The 22,248-nt window shown below is 40.2% G+C and overlaps 1 protein-coding gene across 3 annotated transcripts in view; it reads left to right on the top strand.

Annotated features, from left to right (window-relative positions):
* ADAM23 (ADAM metallopeptidase domain 23) overlaps positions 1-22,248 on the top strand; it is a 165,767-nt gene that overhangs the window by 81,733 nt on the left and 61,786 nt on the right. For all 3 annotated transcript variants that reach the window (XM_060301957.1, XM_030853824.2, XM_060301958.1), the window contains exons 4-6: positions 6,721-6,784; positions 17,962-18,044; positions 19,081-19,144. In XM_060301957.1, the coding sequence (XP_060157940.1) occupies positions 6,721-6,784; positions 17,962-18,044; positions 19,081-19,144 (211 nt within the window). The remainder of the gene's footprint in view (positions 1-6,720; positions 6,785-17,961; positions 18,045-19,080; positions 19,145-22,248) is intronic.

Below are 22,248 nucleotides of genomic sequence, written 5' to 3'. Positions count from 1 at the left end.
GTTGCCACTGTTGTCATTGTTAGTAGAAACTTTTCCCCTGGATTATTTCTAGGTTATTTTTGCTTGTGTACATAGAAATGTATTTTGCTTTTGCATATATATCTTATAACTGGCTATCTTACTTAATTCTTATTATTTCTGGTAGTTTTCCCATTCATTTCCTTTTTACACTTTTGACTATTTCATGTATACCTGGGAAGGATGGACACTGTATAAACAAATGTACACTTTTTCTCTATAGACTGAAAAATGAAAGAAGTAGGGAGCTCTTGTCCTGGGAGATGGCAAAAACTAGACTTGGAGGAGAGTTTTTTTCTTCGAGACAAAGTTACCAGAAGGCAAGGCTGATAATAGATCCATATCTATTTCTCTACGATTTTACTGCATGTAAAGCCTGGTTTGATAATAGTATAAATAAATATTGGGCAGATCAGAAAAGAACCTATATTAGCAATATTCAACAAACTATAATATTCATTCTTAGCTTTGAAAATGGTGCACCAAAGCATTTCAGTTCTGCATAACTGTGTTCAAAAGATATGCTATCTTTATTTGGATCCAGTTTTCCCTGTGTTTAAAATTGTTTTTGTTTCATGACATATGGGGGTAAAGTTACCCATTTGTGTGAAAGTAACTACAATTCTATCATAGAGGAATCTCAAAATTACTGGTATACTTATAGAGATGCTGGCAGCCATGCTAGGAATGTGTTAAGTCACTTCAAGTGGTATGGCTTAAACGCTGGGGAGGAGAAATTAGACATCTTTTATTTTTGTGTAAGTAAAAATGTCTCTATTGACGCTACTTCCTCAGAGAGGAACTCATATTTGGCTCCTCTTATCAGCTGATCCCGTGGGGGTCCTCGGCTTTTACATCACCTCAAGTTCATCCCTTATTTCTCCCCCAATTCCTCTTCTCTCTACTGCCCTATCTATTAACTTGCAGCCCTGCCTATGTTTCCTATTCTTAATATATTTGAGTGTTCTTCACTGTATTATGGTGCATGGGCCATCACTTATGAGTCCCTACACGTTGAAGTACTGCAACCTCTTATGTGGTTTAGGAGCTCATTAGATTCCTGTCGTGACCCTCAAAGAAGCGTACATCTCTACAAGCTGCCTGTGCTGGGAGTAGTCTCCACCTCCGGCTCTGTTCCTATGAAATATGCCCACATTCCCCAGCCCTTGCCTACCGTGCCATCTTTGTTTGACTTAACACTAAGCCTCAATTCAACCTATAATTACTTTCACCCACTTAATGTATCATTTCTACTCTCTTACATCTCAACCTCTCCATGTCTACAATCTTTGAACGCAGCTTTAAATCTCTTATTTTATTGTCTGCACTCAAAGGAGTGTATATTTCCTAGCTGAAATAACTTTTGGCATACAAATTATTTTAGGTGGGATGAGTCTAACTTTTTCTTAAGACTTGAGAGAAGTGGTGGTTGAAGAATCATCTTACTTTTTAAGTCTGTTGTGTTCAAAAAGGAAAGAAGGGCTTCCCTGGTGGTGCAGTGGTTGGGAGTCTGCATTCCGATACGGGGGACACGGGTTCGTGCCCCGGTCCGGGAGGATCCCACATGCCGCGGGGCGGCTGGGCCCGTGAGCCATGGCCGCTGAGCCTGCGCGTCTGGAGCCTGTGCTCCACGGCGGGAGAGGCCGCGGCAGTGGGAGGCCCGTGTGCCGCAAAGGAAGGAAAAAAAAAAAAAGAGGAAAGCCATGTAAGGACAGTAGGATAATAGTAAAGTTACAAGCTTCTGCTTGTATGAATGTACTAGTTTAAATTCTGTGTCTCTCCTCATTACAACTTAGAGTAATTATTTAATGAATTAAAATAGTTATGTGTATAAAAGGAAAAATGTGAAGCTTCTAGTGGGAAGAGGGGGCAGGCGTGGTCCAACGCTGTCATCCTTGCTGCCCCATGAAGTTGAGAATCTCCATAGTGCTCAGCACTTTTTGTCACTAAATGAATGAATGTGTTACCAAGCCAGATCCTTGGACTCTTTAATCAACAGAAATTGGTAAGAGGGCAGATGACCACATCTTGTGGTCCAATGTTTGCCATTCCTAGTAGTCTTCCTTAGAGCTCAAGGCCCTGTTCTCTATGTCGTCTCATTCTGAACAATTTAATTTGCTTGATTAACCCACTCACAGACTGCCATGACCGGGATTGTCCAAAAGAAGGAATATAGTTCTTTCTTTAAAGTAAGGGATTCAAGTTATCGTCCAAAAAACTAGAAGTCATTCACTCTTCTTGGTTAATGACTTTTCCAGGCACTAGGGATTCTTGATAAGTTACTTTTCCAATTACTCAGATCCTTGGCTTTTCCATAATGAGCCTCCTTGGTGGAATGTAAGCTATAAACTTTTGGAGGTTTGACCACCTGACTATTCATGTACCTTCTTTCATTAGACACATAAATCTCAAACTCAAGGACTACAACAAATATTTGTATAGGCAAAACTTCTCTCTTTGTGTGATTTTCCAATGCCTAGATCTTATAGAAGTCCTCTTTGTATATTTGCTGATGATTCTGATATTCTTTGAACATAAATTTCTAAAACGTTTTTTGTGATAGATGCTGGAATTAGAAACATTTAGACCATGTTTTAATAGTAAAGATGAAATCTGAGAATTAACACTGTAATATTTTGTCTCTTACCCACATTATGGTCTAATGCCATTTGAGTGGCTTTCCTAGGAAGCTCTTCTCCAGTCAAGATGTAGGAACCTAGGCTGCATTCACCTTGTAGCTATGCCATCTAGGGCATGTGGCTTCCAGGGCATGTGACTGCCAGGGTTCCAGGGAAGAGAGAGCTTGGATAATCAAGCATGGATTTTAATGGTCAAACTGGAAGAATAGATATTACTTCCCCCCATATCTCATGAGCCAAAATTCAATCTCTTGACCCCAACCTAACTGCTCTGAAAGCTGTGAAATATAGTCTTACTGTTCTAGGAAGGGGAAGATGAAATGGAATTTGGTGGACACTCAGCATTATTTCTGCCACAGTCCCCTTCATTGATCTGACTCTTGGCTCATTTGCCATGTCTTAATAGTCTTGCCATTCTCCTGCTCTTGGAGTTCAGCATCATTAAGGTGCTTATACTTGTTCTTCATATGCTGAGTAAAATCACATTGTCTAGTTCAAGTTCTTTTCACTACCTTTGTGATGTAGATTCACCGTGAAGGCGGTGAGCAAGAAGGTTCCGTAACAATAATCAAAAGAGAATTTTCTTATTCCAGTTCTTGCACTCTCTTTCACCTTGCTTTGAACTTCCATCCTACATTTATCTCCTTACCTCCCAAGGCCACCTCTCTTTCACCAGATAACCTGCATGAGACGGACTGTAGTAGCTGGGGTGTAAGCTTTTCTGTAACTTAAATGACTAGAAAAAGGATGTTTATTTCAGAACTTAGGATGTTCAGAAATTCCTTTTCATCAGTCCTCCCAAGTTATCAGACAACTCAGAACCAAACACCCAACTGGCTGATCAAGAAAGTACAATGACTATTTATACTCGGGACCATAATTGCTAAATAGATCAGTATTGGCATGTTAGAACATTGTATTTTCAACAGGAAGTTCTACTAGGGAAACTACAGAGAGCAGACGTGGAGGAATGGCCTTGGAGAACATCTGCAGGCGGAGATTGCCAGACAACTCATCTTCAGGCCTACAGAGATACAGATGACCTGTTCCTTTTCTGCAGGGTGGAGCTGGAGACACACCACCACACGATTAGCTATTCAGTTCTTCCTTTCTAGCGTTACTTGCCCCTCACTGAAAAGTCTCATTTCAAAATTACATTAAGACTTTTGTAATTAGATTACATTTCAGTTGACATTAATTCACTTTCAGGAAGATTACAAATAATATTCTAGAATGAGATGGTGAATCTCATACATTTGTACTGATTTGCTTAGTTTCAGTTTCAGAGAGTTGCATTCTTCATCCCCACTTCCCAGCACATGGTATGGGCCTGGCGTATAGTGGATGTTGGTAGATGTTTGCTCACTCAGCAAATGTTGATTAAGCATCTGCTATGCACTAGGCGTTATGCCAGGTGCTGGGGACACTGTGATAAGTGAAAGAAACAGTTTTAAGGGAAGAATGGTCAGACAGGAGGGAAGGATGGTGCAAATGGGGATGCGGTGCTATTTATAGGAGGTGGGAGAGTAGAGTGTCTTTGTGAAAGGGAGGATATGGTCTTATGTCTATCTCTGTCTGTCCTAGAAAAGTAGCTATTTTTCTTCTTTAAGATTCTCAGGGCTTCCCTGGTGGTGCAGTGGTTAAGAATCCGCCTGCCAATGCAGGGAACACGGGTTCGAGCCCTGGTCCGGGAAGATCCCACATACCGCGGAGCAACTAAGCCTGTGCGCCACAACTACTGAGCCTGTGCTCTAGAGCCCGCGAGCCACAACTACTGAAGCCCGCGCACCACAACTACTGAAGCCCACGTGCCTAGAGCCCATGCTCCGCAACAAGAGAAGCCACTGCAATGAGAAGCCTGCGCACCGCAACGAAGATTAGACCCCGCTCACCGCAACTAGAGAAAGCCCGCGTGCAGCAATGAAGACCCAACACAGCCAAAAATAAATAAAATAAAATAAATAAGTTAAAAAAAAAAAGCTTCTCAAATGCGGGAGATATTAGAAATAGGTACGTCCATGGTGGGGAAAAGGCCCTTGAAAAGAGAGAAATACGATAATTAAAGTGACCTTTATCCGTTTGGTAGTTAATGGTTAGAATATCTTTATCTGCTTTTGTAATTACAAACAAAAGTAGGGGTCTAAAATACCTTGTTTTCAACTGTTAGACATGCTCCAGTGATGGTGTGGTTGAGAATTTTGAAAATAATGAATGACCTGTAGAGAGAGGTAATTAAAATGCAGTTAGTGCAACCTCCGTGCCTCTTGGTGTTGTGGAAAGATTCCTCAGAGAAATGCTGCCAACAACAACCCTGTTTATGTACATTCGCAGTGCTGACTTCATTAACTAGAGCTGAAAGAATTTTCTGTATCTTCTCAGGTGTTCTCAAGTATAGAGAGCTAAGAACTCTCATTATTTTTACGATTATTGAGATTTTGAAAAGGGAATGAGTAGACGTACCATAATTAGTTTCAAATGTAGAATCATCAGTAGACACACGTTTGATTAGTAATTTCAGTAGGAAAACTTGTCCAAGGTACAAGCACCTGCTTTATTTCCATGTTGTAAAGGTTGTCCTTCTGCTCACACAGGAAACCAGGCTGGACCAGGCACACACGTGGCTCCCAGTTATTCTGTTGACTGGGTCCAAGCCTCCTCCAGCCCTCCGCTCTGGGTCATTTTAGAACCACATCAGGTGCAGTTCTCAAAATGATGTGAAATCATTGGGTCCTCCCATCCTTCTGTTAAAGAAGCAGTGTCAAGTTTTCCTAATAAGAAAACCTACTACTCGGCAGAATTATAGAAAATAGAATGTCAGAGCAAGAGGGACCTGAGGCATCGTCTGCTCCAACCTTTTTGCAGAAGAGGATATCTAGGCCTAAATGCAGGGCACACATCCAGCTCATCGTAGAACCTACTGTTGTTCTTCAGTTACCATTAGGGTTAAATGGGTTCTACCTTTATAGTCCTTAGAACAGTGGCTGGGATGTAGTAAGTGTTCAGTCCATGTGAGTGATCTCTTATAATCATTATTTCTAGTGGCAGAGCCCAAACAGGAACCCGGATGCCCTAACAATCCAGAGCTGCCTCGGAGGCACATATTCTTATTTCCCACGTTGTATAGGGAGAAATGTGTTGGGAGAAGCTGAGTTAAAAATAGTGACGGCCGCAGTGCCCGTTACTGGGCACATCCTCAGCGCTGAGTTCTCATGTGGATGCTTTCATTTAATCCTCTTGGTGTGTATGAGATTCACACTCTTTGTTGTCTCCATGTGACTCACGTAAAGGCTGAGTTGGGTAACTTGCCCACAGTCACACTGCTAACAAGGAGCTGGGCTAGGTTTTAAACCCCACTCCGACTTCACAGTCTATATTCTTAACTGTTATTCTTTATTCCAGGAGTTAGCAAACTACGGCCCGTGGGCCAAATCCAGCATTCCTGTTTTTGTACAGACCTCAAGCTAAGAAAGGTTTTTACACTTTCAGATGGTTGAAAAAAATTAAAGAAGAAAAATTTCCTGACTGGTGAAAATTATGTGAAATTCAGATTTCAGTGTCCCTAAATGAGGTGTTGTTGGAACACAACCATACTGCCTGTGGCTACTTACGTGATAATACAGCAGAGTTGAGTAGTTGTTATAGAGACCCTGTGGCTTGAAAAGCCTAGAATATTTTCTATCTGGTCTTTTCTCTGTACTCTTCCTCAATGATTGTTTTGAGATTCCAATTGTTTAGAGCGTAACTGTGGGATTTATAGAGAGCCTGTCTTCTCCCGTTACCTGCCTTTTTGTTTGTTCCATATTAACATATCAATCAAATGACGAATGTGTGTATAAAAGGAGTTCATCTTTAAATTATTTGTATTTTATCTTTTTTAACAGACGGAGGAATGATTTGTTGCTGGATAACATTTGAGGCTCTTGATGATAACCTGTTCTGTCCTTACTGTGGACTGGAGTGCTTTGCGGTGTACAAGGCTCTCACATCCATTTATTGAGCTGGTTATCTTTAAACCTCCAAGTGTCTTAGATGTGGAAATCACTCTATTTTCTTTCCTTTGTAGTGGTTTGCTGTCTTCTGATTATGTGGAGATTCACTATGAAAATGGGAAACCACAGTACTCTAAGGTATGGTCAATAGCACGTGGACATCCTGTAGTATAAATATACTTAATCATAGAACTGTTCATTGCACACTGCATTGTTTTGTTGTCTATCTCACTAAAATCCTCTGGCCTCTTATACAAGGCTATTATTTTTAAATTTAAAATAAGTTTAGGAGAAATTGATTAAAATTTACAAATGTTTGAGATAACGTTAGAGACTCCAGCCAATAAAGAAATGATCATTGTTTTGGTTATACATACAGTATCGTATGTAAGTGAACGGTATCAAGAGCTCTCCAGTTCCATGGCAGCACTAGGCTCATGAGCAGAGAAATTGAATGATCAGACTGGGTGGGCTGTTAGAGTGACTGTTTAGTCCAAGGGACCTTGGTACCCATGAAGGGCAGAGGACAGATGGGCAGAGGACAGAGAGTGTGAATCTCATACACACCAAGAGGGCAAAGGAAGATGTCGGGAACATTCTCCCTCTCAATCTTCACAACAATTCTCTGAGGTGGGTATTATTATTCCTGTTGCTCAAAGGAAGAAATTGAAGTGGAAAGAGGACACATAAGCCTTCTCAAGGCCACCAAGCATTGTAATATAAATGCAGTGGGGTGCTTGATTTCTTTCATTTGGAGGTTCACTGTTCTCTTCCTGGAAGATCAATACGGAAAAGTGGGTTTAGATGAAAACAAGAGAGAGAGATTACTTGTATGTAAGGAACACAGCTGCTCTACACCAGTCAGGGTGAAAATCCCTGGAATGGCTGCATCCAGGGACTCTGATTTGTAAGAAGGCCACAGAGTGCCGTTGAGCCTAAGCAGTGTCCATGGGTGCCATGGGAATGGGACACAAACAGGGAAACAAACAAGGGGGGAAACATTACTGGGTTGTTTCCTGGATTGCTAATGAGCGCTGGCACAAAAGTGGACCTTTCATGTGTGGCTTTGTTGGGTTGTACAGTCTGGTAACCTGGGCTTGTCAGTCTGATAACCTCTTAACAAGTATTTATAGGTGGTATGAACTGAGATTACTGCCATGAGGGGTCATGGCATTTCTCCGGATTTATAACTGTCCAGCTAACAGTTGGGACGTTTGTAGTTTGATGTGCGTTCCAAACCTTTGAACTTTATGCCCTAGATTAAGAACTTCCATCTATTATTCTTACTAGTCTGTCAGTTCTCGCCTTAGGCTGCATCTGGGGGGTTGTTGAATCTCCTTAAAAGTTAATGCTGTGGAAAGTGAACAGAAATGCTAAATCAAGCACGGGAACAGTGCTGCCTGGCATTTGTACGAAACAAAGCTTCTGTCAGCTGTGCCAGTGCTGTGAGCACTGCAGATGCTGAATCATGAGTCTGGAGAAGAGAAGATTGCCTGAGACCTTTACAGACTCAGCAAATGAACCACCTTTGCAGGCTGCGGTAACCTGATCCAAACTTCTCACAAGAAAGGTTTTTTTTTTTTTTAAAGAAATGAAATAGGTAATTGGCCTTCAGAGGTCATTTGAGGTCCCAAATGGAGGCCTTATCATGAATAAGACACATCAAATCTTGCATCAGTTGTAACTAAAACTTAAAACAAAGGGTATTTTAACTCTGACAAAAGAGGTGTTCATGGCAGTTTGTTTTTGTATTCATTGCTTTTTTCTTATTTATGACCCATTTTCTCCAAACAGTTTATATACCCAAACTTACTTGCTTTATATGTAATGAATGAATGGTAACAGTCTGTTTTTTATGTGTATGTATCTATATAAACACTCTAAAACCTGAGATGATATGGTACACATTATCTTGTGGGAGAATTTTTTAACCTAACAATATTATAAAATTTTAGCATTCATTAAAAATTCTTCTAAACTTTTATTTTTAAAAAGTGTATCATATTGTTTCCAATTCATTTGCTATAATTTGTTTAATCCCATAATGATAGACATTTAGATTGCTTCTACTCTTTCACTGTACAAATAACTTTAAGGAAAGGCCTTCCAGATACATTTTGAACACTTCTTTAATAATTGATTAAGGACTAATTTTGAGAGTGGAATTTTCTGGGTTAAAGAGTTGGTATAGGGCTTCCCTGGTGGCTCAGTGGTTGAGAGTCCGCCTGCCGATGCAAGAGATGCGGGTTCGTGCACCGGTCCAGGAGGATCCCGCATGCCGCGGAGCGGCTGGGCCCGTGAGCCATGGCCGCAGAGCCTGCGCGTCTGGAGCCGGTGCGCCGCAACGGGAGAGGCCACACAGTGAGAGGCCCGCGTACCGAAAAACAAACAAACAAACAGAAGAGTTGGTATATTTTTAAGGCTTTTGCTCCATATTGAGAGTTTTTTTTTTCTGAAAGTTTGTATAAATTCATGCTTCTACTACCATTACATACACATTTTTAAAAACATGTTTTTAAACTTCACATTGCCTTCCATGTTGTTTAAGAATATCTTTGTATCAAGTACCAGAAAAGAAAATCAGTATGTAAGAATGGCTAGATTAAATAAACCTGTTTTTACACCCGTGCAACCTTTCTTCCGAAGATCTCAAACTATTTAGACAAAAGTACATGTGCGTGCACATGCACACACACACACACACACACCCCCCATTATTCACATGACTAGGGAGGAACAGAATCACTAATAGGCTACTTGGCTTTGAAGTGAAATCTGAATGTGGATGTTTAAAATATTCTGGGAATTAGAGTCGAACAAAGTGATGAACCACACTTAGGAGGAACCTGTCTAGGTCTTCCCATATCACAGCTATGAAGCCCCTACCTAGTTCCCACTTCTAGTTAAGAAGAGGCTAAAGTCTTAGGCTTTTACTTTTATTGGATGAAAGTGGGCTAAATGGGCTTCTTTCCTTGTGAAGCAAATATAGGAACTGGAGAGATCAGCAGATTAGGTAGGCAGTATAGAATAGGTGCCAGGTATTAGTAAATGCACATGGAAGAACTTTCCTTGTGCACCAACAGAGCGATAGCTTTCTTTTTTTGCGGTACGCCCCGGCCCCCCCCCCGGCCCCCCCCACCCCCGCCTACTGTGGCCTCTCACACCGCGGAGCACAGGCGCCGGACGCGCAGGCCCAGCGGCCACGGCCCACGGGCCCAGCCGCTCCGCGGCACGCGGGATCCTCTCGGACCAAGGCACGAACCCGCGTCCGCCGCATCAGCAGGCGGACTCCCAACCACTGCGCCACCAGGAAAGCCCGAGCGATAGCTTTTGTTAGAGTTCCTAACACAGTGCTTTGCACACAGTATGTGACAAAACAACTTTGTTGATTTGTTGGTCAACTTTGTTGATGAAACTATTAAAAAGTTAATTTTTAGTGTGTCAGTTCTTCTAAAGGAGTTAGGCATCAGTATGATGGTATAATAGTTATTTTCAAATTTAATATATTTCTATTAAATCCCTTTTAGGTGAACCATTAACTTTAAATGCCTACTAATACTTTGGTTTCTCTTCTTATGAAAAGAACTGCCACCTGGCCAACAGTGTAAGACCGAAAAGATAGATACAGTACTTCTGTCCCTACTTCCCTTTATTACTCTTCATCCTTATTAAGGGGTGAGGAAATCGTCCTTTCCTAGCTCTATTTTCTCACCCTGGCTTCTTCCTGTCCCCTTGCTCCCTCTTGCCCAGGGAAAGAAGAGCGACTTAACTGGTGGGAAGGAGCTGGGCACGGCTACATAGACCTTTCCTCCCTTTTTTGGGTGAGATCCACCTCCCTACAGGAAGGGCACATTTTCTCTACTTGTTCTCAGTTGTGCAGTGGCAGCCCTTGTGGGTGTGGGTGGGTTGGGGGAGGGTGTTGGTTATCCCATGTTGTCTGTGCCTTGGTGGGTAAGTCCGGCTAACTTAGGCGGCAGCATTAGTAGGCCCACTGGATTCTCAGCTGATCCTCTCCTCCAATGTAGCAACACTAAAATTGAAGGTGATATTTTGATCCCTATTTCACCTGTGTCACTCTCTCATTTGATTTTAAACTTGGATGGGTACCACTTCACACCCTCTAGTATGGCTACAACCAAAACCATGGACAATAGCAAGTGCAGACAAGGATCTGGAGAACTGGAGCCCTCATATACTGTTGATGGGAATGGAAAATGGTGGATCTGCTCTGGAAAATAGTTCGGCAGGTCCTCAAGAATTTAAGCATAGAATTATCTTGTGACCCAGCAATTCTACATCTCGGTATATATCCAAGTGAATTGAAAATGTTATGTCCAAGAAAAAATTTGTACATGGATGTTTATAGCAGTGTTATTCGTAATAGCAAAAAAATGGAAACAAACCGAATGTCCATCAGTTGGTGAATAAATAAACAGAACGTGGTATATTATTCAGCTATAAAAAGGAATGAAGTACTGATTGATAGATGCTACAACATGGATGAATCTTATAAATATTACGCTAAATGAAAGAAATTAGTTCCAAAGGACCACATATTATGTGGTTCCATTTATTTGAAATGTCCAGCGTAGGGAAATTCATAGAGACTGAAAGTACATTAGTGGTTGCCAGGGGCTGGGGGAGGTTAGGGAGGTATAAGGAGGAATGGGGAATGACTGCTAATGGGCAAAGGATTTCCTTTTGAGGTAATGAAAATATCCTGGAATTAGAAAGTGGTGATTGTTACATGACCCTGTTTTAATATACTAAAACCCACTGAATTATACTCTAAAAGAGCATCTCAAAATAAAAAACTTCTCAAGTAGGTAATGGGAGTTTATTTACCCACTGTCTCAACAAACATAAATCCTCTGGTCCTTTCAGATTGGTCTTGTCACTTAGGCTCATGAAGAAGCCATTTTTATTTATCTATTAAACAGATATTGATTTCACTCACTCTGATCTAGTCGCTGATCTAGGAGCTGGATGTGCATTAGTGAACCAAGCAGACAAAAATCCCTGTCCTTGTGGGTTCTATATTCTATTCTCGCCTTTGTTCTTTTGTCATTTTAATCACGTCGACCTCCTAGAATGTTTTTTATGCTTTCCTTATCAAATCATTACCATGGTTCAGCTCAAGCTCGCTTCGTCCATGAAGGCTTCTTGGCAGGCACTGTTGTCAGAGGGAATGGGCTTCTGTGGGCAACGCTCCTGACTGGGAGGCTAAAAGAATTCCCCAGGAAATCAAGAGAGCAGACCACACTGGCTTCTCACAAAGCTATTTTAAATTTGAATAGTGTGATTTGTGTGAACTATTAAAAATGTATGTAGCATTAAAATATATATAGTACAGCCAAACTTCTCATACCTGAACATGTTTTTCCCCTTGAGTTTAATGAAGGTAAATAATTAAACAGGTGTTGAGTTCTCAAGTTGTCCAATTCTCTGAAATGTTTTTTGTATCCTTTTTCTGTAGTATTCAAATTCAGGTACATGTGTCCCATTATCGATTTTTTTTTTTTTTTTTTGTGGTACGCGGGCCTCTCACTGCTGTGGCCTCTCCCGTTGTGGAGCACAGGCCCCGGACGTGCAGGCTCAGCGGCCATGGCTCATGGGCCCAGCCGCTCCGCAGCATGTGGGATCTTCCTGGACCGGGGCACGAACCCATGTCCCCTGCATTGGCAGGCGGACTCTCAACCACTGTGCCACCAGGGAAGCCTCCCATTATAGTTTTTTAAAAATTTTATTTTTAGCTGTGCTGGGTCTTTGTTGATACACGTGGGCTTTCTCTAGTTGTGCTGAGCGGGGGCTACTCTTTGTTGCAGTGCACAGACTTCTCATTACAGTGGCTTCTCTTATTGTGGAGCACGGGCTCTAGGCACGTGGGCTTCAGTAGTTGTGGCACATGGGCTCAATAGTTGTGGCTCGTGGGCTCTCGAGCACAGGCTCAGTAGTTGTGGTGCACGGGCTTAGTTGCTCCGTGGCATGTGGGCTCTCCCTGGACCAGGGCTTGAACCCGTGTCCCCTGCATTGGCAGGTGGATTCTTAACCACTGTGCCACCAAGGAAGCCCATAGATTTTTAAAAACATTTCTTTTTTTGCAAACAGCCCAATGATTTATTAAATAGATTGATATATCATGCTGGTTGACAAGTTTGAAGTGTTTAAAGATATGCATATAGAATAAACACTTGAGTATAGTGTCAGAGTTTTTAATTACCATATTCAGAACCTGGAATATCATAATATACACATTTGTGAGATGTGGCCTGTGGAGTTTCTTTTCAAATGTTTATCCAGATGTACAGGAGTTGATTGAAAACATCAGTGCCTGGTCACCATGAATGCCCAGGTTTATGAGGGTTTCTTAAGCAATGAAGATAATAAGAATTGGCTGATTGAACTTTACTGAAGCAGATGAGATAATTAAACAGACAGAAAGGTGGGACAATTTTAAAATAAATTATATTGAAACGATAGATTCTGTTTCCAATAGGTTCTATTTAAAATGAGTAAAATCAAAGGGGAAGGTGGAGGAGTATGGGGTTAAAATATACACACTACTATATATAAAATAGATAACCGACAAGGACCTACTGTATTATAGCACAAGGAACTATACTCAATATCTTGTAATAACCTATAATGTAAAAGAATCTAGAAAAGAATATAGATAGATAAACTGAATCACCTTGCTGTATACCTGAAACTAACACAACATTGTAAGTCAACTATATTCCAATTTTAAAAAAAGAACAAAAAAAAGTGAAAAAAATAAAGTGAGTAGAATCAAATCATTTCTGTCATTCAGTCAATAATAGCAGGGAGCCAAATCTTTTTTTCCCTCACAAAGTTATCACTAGACTCACAGAGCTGTTACTCATCTGATTAGGAAATGTGTTAAAGGATGCACACGACTTCGGTGTTTCATTATTTGCGGGAGTTGCCTGATGGTTTCCAGTGGGGTTGTTTGAGCATTACCTGGCTTGTGGGATCTTATGTGGAAGTGGTGGGCTGAGAAAGTTGGGGAGCACACTTGCTAGGATTTTTAAGTTCCTTTGACTACCCAGTAATCTTCATTTATTAGATGTTCCATTTTTGTTGACTATAAGTGACTGACTGACAGTTTTTAATCTGAAAACGCTGATGCCCATGGAGGCACACATAGACTTGTGTCATGTGCTGAGTGAGCCCTTTTTGGTTCTCCTGTCTGCCGTTTGCCTAGTCACAGATCTGTGATCCACTCATAAGTGGTGATCTCGAAGGGTCTGGCCAGCACTCTTGAACTGTCTGAGGCCTTCCTGATTGGAGAAAGAAACACTGGAGCCTGAAGTTGTGGGATGTAGTTTGGCTTTTTGCTGTCTTTGGCGGAGCCTTTTAGCACTTTGTGAGTGTCTTCCTATTTGTGCATAGAGATAGCAGTTACAGTGAGACAGTGAGTGTTCCAGATAGCTAGCTTCTTGGGTGGAGACACCCCCAGAGCTGACTACTCAGTGTCTTCGTTAACGAGGCCCTCTGCAAGGGGCCCTTCTGCAGTGACCCGCTCCTGTCATCCTGATATCCAAGAGGGAATACGTCTTCTTAACGGGGATTTATTTAATATGAAATACCCGAAGATGTTACTTTGTAGTGGTGTTAACAAAATGCTGCATAATCCGGAGAGTTGCCAAACAATATTTTTCTGGTAATGCTTTCTCAAACACTTGGTATAAATTTAGCAATAAGAAACTCAGAAAATCCTCTAATGCTACTAATACTAACACTAAATTAGAACTGCCAAATTGCTTATAGTGCTTAATGTAATCCCACAATTTAGATACTAAAGCTTTCTTATGATAAACATCAGGGATTAGATGTTACCACAAATATCATTTAAAGTCGAGAAAACATGGTGATCCACAACCAGATATACAGTGAACCAAACAGTTCCCTTCAGATAATATTCTGCCTTAACTCAAACAGGTACCAATGACCTTTATACTGAGAGAGCATCAGCCTTCGGCAAGTGAATGAAACTGAAATCTAGGAAAGGACTTGGAAATATTTTCTGGGGGGAAAAAGATTGTGTGTAGGAAAATCTAAAAAACAGAGCTCTTCTTAGAAAGGTCAAATAAATATGACAGCATTTGCTGTGTACTTCTAACAATCTCCTGACCTAAGATAGCCTTTTGGTGTGACACAAAGTGCTAAATAACCGGTTTGATGGAATTTACAGTTACCTATGGTTGTTTTTAGAATCATGGGAAGAGTCTGAAATGTAATTGCCGAGTATCGACCTGGATTCTCAAATTACTGAAATGTGTGATACCATTTGTGCTTATAAGTTCCAGAGTTGAAAATGCAGATAGAACTTGGCATATTATATAGAAGTCATTACTTATATACAGAGTTGCTCTTTGAGAACGGAAAAGCAATCCTTTACAAAATAGTAAAAATATTAGAATACCAATTTTAGAAACCAACATTGAAAGTGTATATTATAGTTACTAAAAGGAAACAAACTGAGTTGGTTGGGGAGTGGTGATTTGATGTGTGGGTGAACCCCTTTAGGCACTTAAGTAGCCTCTGAGGCTATTGTAATACACTTTAATAAGCAGTGATCAAGGTAAATGTAAATCATTAATAAAAAGTCAAAGTCAGTATTCTCTTTAAGGAATTTGTGATTAACATATACACACTACTGTATATAAAATAGGTAACCAACAAGGACCTGCTGTATAGCACAGGGAACTATATTCAATATTTTGTAATTACCTATATGGGAAAAGAATCTGAAAAAAATGAGATATATATGTATGTATAACTGAATCCCTTTGCGATACACCTGAAACTAACACAACATTGTAAATCAACTATACTTCAATATCAAATAAATAAAAGAAAACAAATAGGAAGCTTCTGGTTAGGCAATGTGGATTCAGTGCTTATATTTATCTCAATTTCCTGATAATAAGCCACGCAAATAACAGTTAAGGAATTTTAAAAAGGGTGTAAACAAGGATAAAGACAAGAGAAGAGATGACAGCTGACCAGAGGTGTCTGTAAAATTGTAGGTGATAGAAAGCAGATGGATGAGGGTTTTTTCTTGCTTTGCTAAGTTCCACTGGGACAAAACCAAGCAGAACAAAGCCAGCTTGTGTCTCTGCACCCAGAAAGCCCCAGGAATCGAAGGTGCCAGAAAACAGAAAGATTGGTTGAAAGTCTACATAGAGAAGGTACTAAATTCCTGATCTTCTCCTTACCCCAGATAGACAGGCAGCCATTCCTTCTCTACTCTGGTAGAAGAGCTCAGCTTGTAGAGAAAAATGGAAAGGAGGGGGGTTATCAGAGAAATAATAGAAGTTTCCCAGAACTGAAGTGCATGCATTTTCCTTTTTTAAATATTTTAATGGATATATTATTTATTACCTGCACTGCCATAGGCTCAAATATGTTTCATGAGGACTCTGAGTTATTTTTTTTTAATTTTTATTTTATATTGGACTATAGTTGATTTACAATGTTGTGTTACTTTCCGGTGTACAGCAAAGTGATTCAGTTACATGTATTATACATATATCCATTCTTTTTCAGATTCTTTTCCCATATAGATGATTACAGAATATTGGGTAGAGTGCATTTTCTTGATGCAAAGGTGCCACAGAGTGCCCAGTGCAATCAGTAAGCAAAGTCCCCACTGAGGCACATCCTGAGATTTTGTGAAAACGGGTGTGAATAGAATTTCCTACAGTCTTCTTGAAAGGGGAAAAATAGATTGTATAGACAGCGTCAACAATTAGAATAATTTCCAGTTCTCAACAGCAACATTAGAAGCTTGAAGACTGTGCACAATTCCTTTGAAATGCTGAGAGAAAATAATTGTCTATCTAAAATTCTCTACCCACCCACAAGATCAATCTAGGGTGAAGATAGGAAAAGGGGTTTTCAAACATGCAAATTCTCATCAAATTTATCTTCTACAAACACTTTTTCAACAAATTACCAGGGGATGTATACCTCCAGGAAAGGGGGCCATGAATGGAGAAGACATGGGATCTAGGATTCAATACAGAAAGGGGACGAAGGAGTTCCCAGGATGATGCTACAGACAAGTCCTGTAAAGCAGCTGTGCATCAGGCCCGGCAGGAGGGTGAAGCAAGAGGGGTGTCTCCAGGAGCAAAGCGATGTGATAAATTACCTGATGTGCTTGACCAGACTCAGAAGAGTTATAGATAATGTTTTAGATAATAGGGTCTATGTACGTGCTAAATACATGGAAAACCAAAGAAGGAAATAAAAGTTCTCGAAAAAATTTAAAATGGCGCAAAAAAGACAATGTAATCAGAGTGGCACAGCTATGAACAATATGTGCATAGTCATAATACAAACACTAAATATCAATTTAACCAAAAGCCTGTGATGTGTGTTGGAATGTATCGGGGGTGAGAGGGGATTTCAAGATTCTATATTAGGAAGGTAATTTCTAAAGTGAAATAAATCAGGACATAACAGTATAAATATTCCATTCAGAAATACATTGGTGGGCTTCCCTGGTGGCGCAGTGGTTGAGAGTCTGCCTGCCGATGCAGGGGACACGGGTTCGTGCCCCGGTCTGGGAGGATCCCACATGCCGCGGAGCGGCTGGGCCCGTGAGCCATGGCCACTGAGCCTGTGCATCCGGAGCCTGTGTTCGCAACGGGAGAGGCCACAACAGTGAGAGGCCCGCGTACCACAAAAAAAAAAAAAAAGAAAGAAAGAAATGCATTGGTAAACAACAGAAGAAACAGCTAAAAGTGTTAAAAATGTGTCGGTGGTGAGAGAAAGCGACAGGAAACTGCTGTGTTGTTTAAAACAGTCCTCGCAGTTACTATTTGCCTTTGAAAACTAAGTTCGTATATTATTTCTAAAAAAATTAAAAAACTGATTTTAAAGGGTAAGAAAGCAAATCCCCAAGCTTTGTGTAGTTTTCCATAAAAAAATGATTCTAAACAGCACCTTTGGGGACCTCTCCTCAGTGATGTAGAAGACTTTATTCCCTAACAGTATCTGGTAAGTGTCTACTCCCTCACATGCTTAGGAAAGGTATATAAGTTGTTCCAGTTGCATTGGTGTCCTATTCCTCTGTTAAAGGCTTTTCTCCTTCATTACATTGAATATACACCTGCTTCTTATAGAAAAGTTGAAAAATTGCCTAGTGCTCTTTGAGATTTCCTATCAAACAGGAGGAGTTTCTAGGATCATCCTTGCCTTTCTTTTTGCTTTACAGAATCATCCCAAAGAGCGAATCGTGATGGAGAAAGCATAATTTGTCAATGAAATCTTCTTCTGCATTGCAGGGTGGAGAGCACTGTTATTACCATGGAAACATCAGAGGTATCAAGGACTCCAGGGTGGCTCTGTCGACCTGCAATGGACTTCAGTATGTGGGACTGTCATTGGGAGAATGAACTTGGTTTCACCCATTCACCCTTTCCATCTTGTATTTCATAGTTATTTTAGTGACTCTTCTGTACCAGTCCTGGGTTAGAGAGTGGATGTGGAGTCATGAACAAGGAGGGCAAAGTCCCTGCTCTCTTAACACATAGAGTTTGCCGGTGATATAGAGATTAAACAAATGATTGTACAGATTATTATTTAATTGCCATTTTGGTGGGTACTGTGAAGGGGAAGGACAGGGACTTTTGGGATGACCGACCCTAGTCCAGAAAGGTTTCCCAGAGGTATCCCCCAGAGGAACTATCACTCAGCATAACCTAAGGATAAGAAGGAGGTGGCCAGGCAAGGGTGGGGTTCGAAAGAGAGGAACCCATGCTTCGGCTTTCAGGAAGGCTCTTAAGAAACATCTGTAGGTGCCTTTTAGACTTGAACACAGTAACACTTGATGTAAAGGTCTTTTGTGGCCGTGTGATGAAAGGGATCTTGAAAATCGTATCTCCACACTTTATAAAAAATCCTGTCTCTTAAATGCGATTTTCAACACAGAGTCTTAATGGAAATTCGCAACTTGCAAGCGTAAAGATACTTCTGTTTGCCTCTTCAGAATCAGGTGGTTTTAGCTTTTTCTTATACATAAAGAACCTGTCTATTTTCTACCAGATGATATTGGATTTGCATAACAAATTTGTGCTAGTTGTACATGGTTCTGTAATAATAACTTGAGATACTGGAACAGCCTGAATAGTTCTATCCCAGTTTAATCTTCTTATCTGTCCATTTAATTTCAATACTAATTATGCCAGGTATAATGTGTATGCTCTTGGTGTACACTTTTTACACTCTCTGTAGCCTATACGCTGTCTAGTGCAGTGGTGGGACCACAGTGTGATTCCATGCAGGTATGTGAATTTGATTTGGGACAGTATAAAGGTATTTATTCAGATACACTCTTTATCTTTAAAGACATACTATGTTTGCTATATTTGTTAACTCTCTCCTCCTGTGGTTTCTTTTCACAGTGGTATGTTTGAAGATAATACCTCGGTGTATATGATAGAACCACTGGAGCTGGTTCATGATGAGGTGAGTCTGACTGTGACATCAGTTTCCTTATGGTTTCCTTTTCCTTACTTTTCCAGCATCTTTGTTTTTGAGCAATAAAGAGACAATCTGGTAGATTTCAAAGTGCGTTTATCTATAGCACCTTATTTCACACTTGGACTGATACCATGAGTTTTGAAGCTTAAGTTACACATCCCAGGTCACATACCAGTAAGGCATGGTAAGAAGCATCAAACCTAGGTTTTCTAAAGCTAAGACCAGTTCTTTCCAGTCTACTGAAAGCAGAGAGGATGCTCTATTTTGTACTGACCACCTTGTTTTCCTTTAAGCTATCTTTTATTCTCACGGTCTTTAGATAATTGTATGACTGTAAGCAAGTACATAACTTTTGTGAGTCTAAGAATCTTCAGTGGGGACATCTGTGGGGTGAACTATGATTATATTATACAATATTTAGTTTTTTTTTGAGATAGGGGAGAAAATAATGTTAGGAGTCATGTATAGGCCAGCAACCTAGATAAGAAATCAAGAAGGCATTATGCTGAGTGAAATAAATCAGCCAGGGAAAAACAAATGCTGTATAATTTCACTCACATGTAGAATCTAAAAAAACTGAACTCATGTAAACAGAGATTACTGGATTACCAGTAATCCAGATTACTGGTTACCAGAGTCCAGTGGGGGAAATGAGTGAAGGTGGTCAAAAGGTACAAACTTCCAGTTATAAGATAAATTCTGGGGATGTAATGTACAACATGTAACTATCGTTAACAATACAGTATTGTATATTTGAAAGCTGCTAAGAGAATAGATTTTAAAAGTTCTCATCACAAGTAAAAAATGTGTAACTATGTGAGGTGATGGATGTTAGCTAAACTTATTGTGGTGATTATTGTGTAATATATACATATATCAAATCATTATGTTGTACACTTTAAACATATCCAATGCTATATTTCAATAAGATCTCAATAAAACTGGAAAAAAGTAAATCATGTACTCTAACCATCTTGCTCACTAATAGAAGGCAACCAAATTTAATATTTAATATATATATTAAAAAATATTGTAATGAAGGCTTTCTACATACTGGGTAGTATTTTAGGTGCTGGGGATACAGTGGTGAACAAAATAGACACAGAGCCTGAGCCTAGTAGGGCTTGTTAGCTACAGGGGCAGAGACAGGAATAAATAGGTGGATAAGTAATTGCATATGGTATGTTGTATAGTGCACGCTAAGGAGAAAAAATGAAGCCAGGAAAGTGGAGAGGAGAGTTAAAATTTATATTTTAACACACAGTAAGGTGGTGAGTTTTGAATGAAAACCCTCAGGAAATTAGGGGGCTAGAAAAGCATTGCAGGAGAAGAGCAAATGCAAAGGCCCTGAGGCAGGAGTATTCCCAGTGTGTTCTAGGAACTGTGAGGAACCCAACTAGGTTGGAGAGGAGCAGACAGGGGAGAATGGTAGGAGGTGAAGGCACTAAGATGTAACAGTAGGGGTGTCATATCAGTGAAAAGAACTGCTAATGGGAAAAGAATATTTTGAAAGTGATAGAGTCAGGTTATTGCAATCATTGATGGGGAGCAGAAAATGTGTTTTTTTTTTTTTTTTTTTTTTGCGGTCCGCGAGCCTCTCAGCGTTGTGGCCCAGAGCACAGGCTCCAGACGCGCAGGCTCAGCGGCCATGGCTCATGGGCCCAGCCGCTCCGCGGCATGTGGGATCTTCCTGGACCGGGGCACGAACCCGTGTCCCCTGCGTCGGCAGGCGGACTCTCAACCACTGCGCCACCAGGGAAGCCCTTGTTTTTTTTTTTAATCTTTAGAGATTTCAAATGTAGACAAAATAATTTTGAGACAGGAAATAGTCATTCAGGCTATTGACAAGAACAGTTGACAAACGTTTATTTTCTTTATGTTGCTGTGCATGTGTGACTATGGAGTAATTTCAAATTTGAGGCAGGAAAGTCATTAAGTTTTAAATGTTTTATGTTTGAATAAACCAGTATTATTTTTCAACTAGTAATTATAAAAATTACCAGATAATGAAGGCCATCCCACCTAGATAAAGACATTTTGATTAAGTAAAATATTTTTCCCCTACTCCAATTGTAGGTAGATAACCTGTACACAGCAAAATTATTTGACTCATCAAGCAAAAAATTGACTTTGATTTCTGGTATTGATTAATGGCCCTGTGACTCTAAAACAAAACAAAGCAAAACAAAAACAAAAACAAAGAACAAAACAAAAAACCCAAAATAACAACTCCCTAAGCCTTGAGTTTTTAAATAGGTAAAATGAGATACTTTTTCATTACATCCCTAGTAGGGCAATTTTACACATTTGATGAATTAATAAATATATGTGACTATGTCTATTAAACTCTTGAAGAGATTTATAAACTGTTACTATCATAATGTTTAAAGCATTGCTTTTGCATTGTTAAACCCATAATCATATTCTTCAGGAGCTGATTGTTATATACTTCATGACTTTTCTTTTTTGCCTTCCTTTTTTACTGCCTGCCTTTCATTCATGATGTAATGATTACATAATCATGTAATGATTTATCCTCATTTTCATCATGGGTAGAGGGAAAGGAGCACTGCTTGAAACTTTAAATTAGTCAGTTTTTAAAATTATGTTGCTAGTTGTGAGTTTCATCACTCTATGTATCTTTCTTTTCACCTGATACCAGAATTAAGAGTTTAGTCTACTTGAATTTAGATTTTTTAAAAAAATACAGTCCATTAAAAAACAAAACTTTTATTTATTTTAGACCGTGTTGGGTCTTCGTTGCCGCATGCGGGTTTTCTCTAGTTGCGGCGAGCGGGGGCTACTCTTCGTTTTGGTGCGCGGGCTTCTCATTGTGGTGGCTTCTCTTGTTGCGGAGCACGGGCTCCAGGTGCACGGGCTTCAGTAGTTGTGGCGCATGGGGTTAGTTGCTCTACGGCATGTGGAATCTTCCTGGTCCAGAGCTCGAACCTGTGTCTCCTGCATTGGCAGGTGGATTCTTAACCACTGTGTCACCAGGGAAGTCTGAATTTAGATGTTTGATGTTTAGTTTATTATTATTATTAATTTTAGTATGCTTTATAATAAGTCCAGTAATATGGATCAAGTAT

The sequence above is a fragment of the Globicephala melas genome, chromosome 7 (genome assembly GCF_963455315.2).
Source record: "Globicephala melas chromosome 7, mGloMel1.2, whole genome shotgun sequence".
Classification (NCBI taxonomy): Eukaryota; Metazoa; Chordata; class Mammalia; order Artiodactyla; family Delphinidae; genus Globicephala; species Globicephala melas.
The sequence above is the reverse complement of the archived record's forward strand: the minus strand, read 5'-3'. Positions and strand labels throughout refer to the sequence as shown.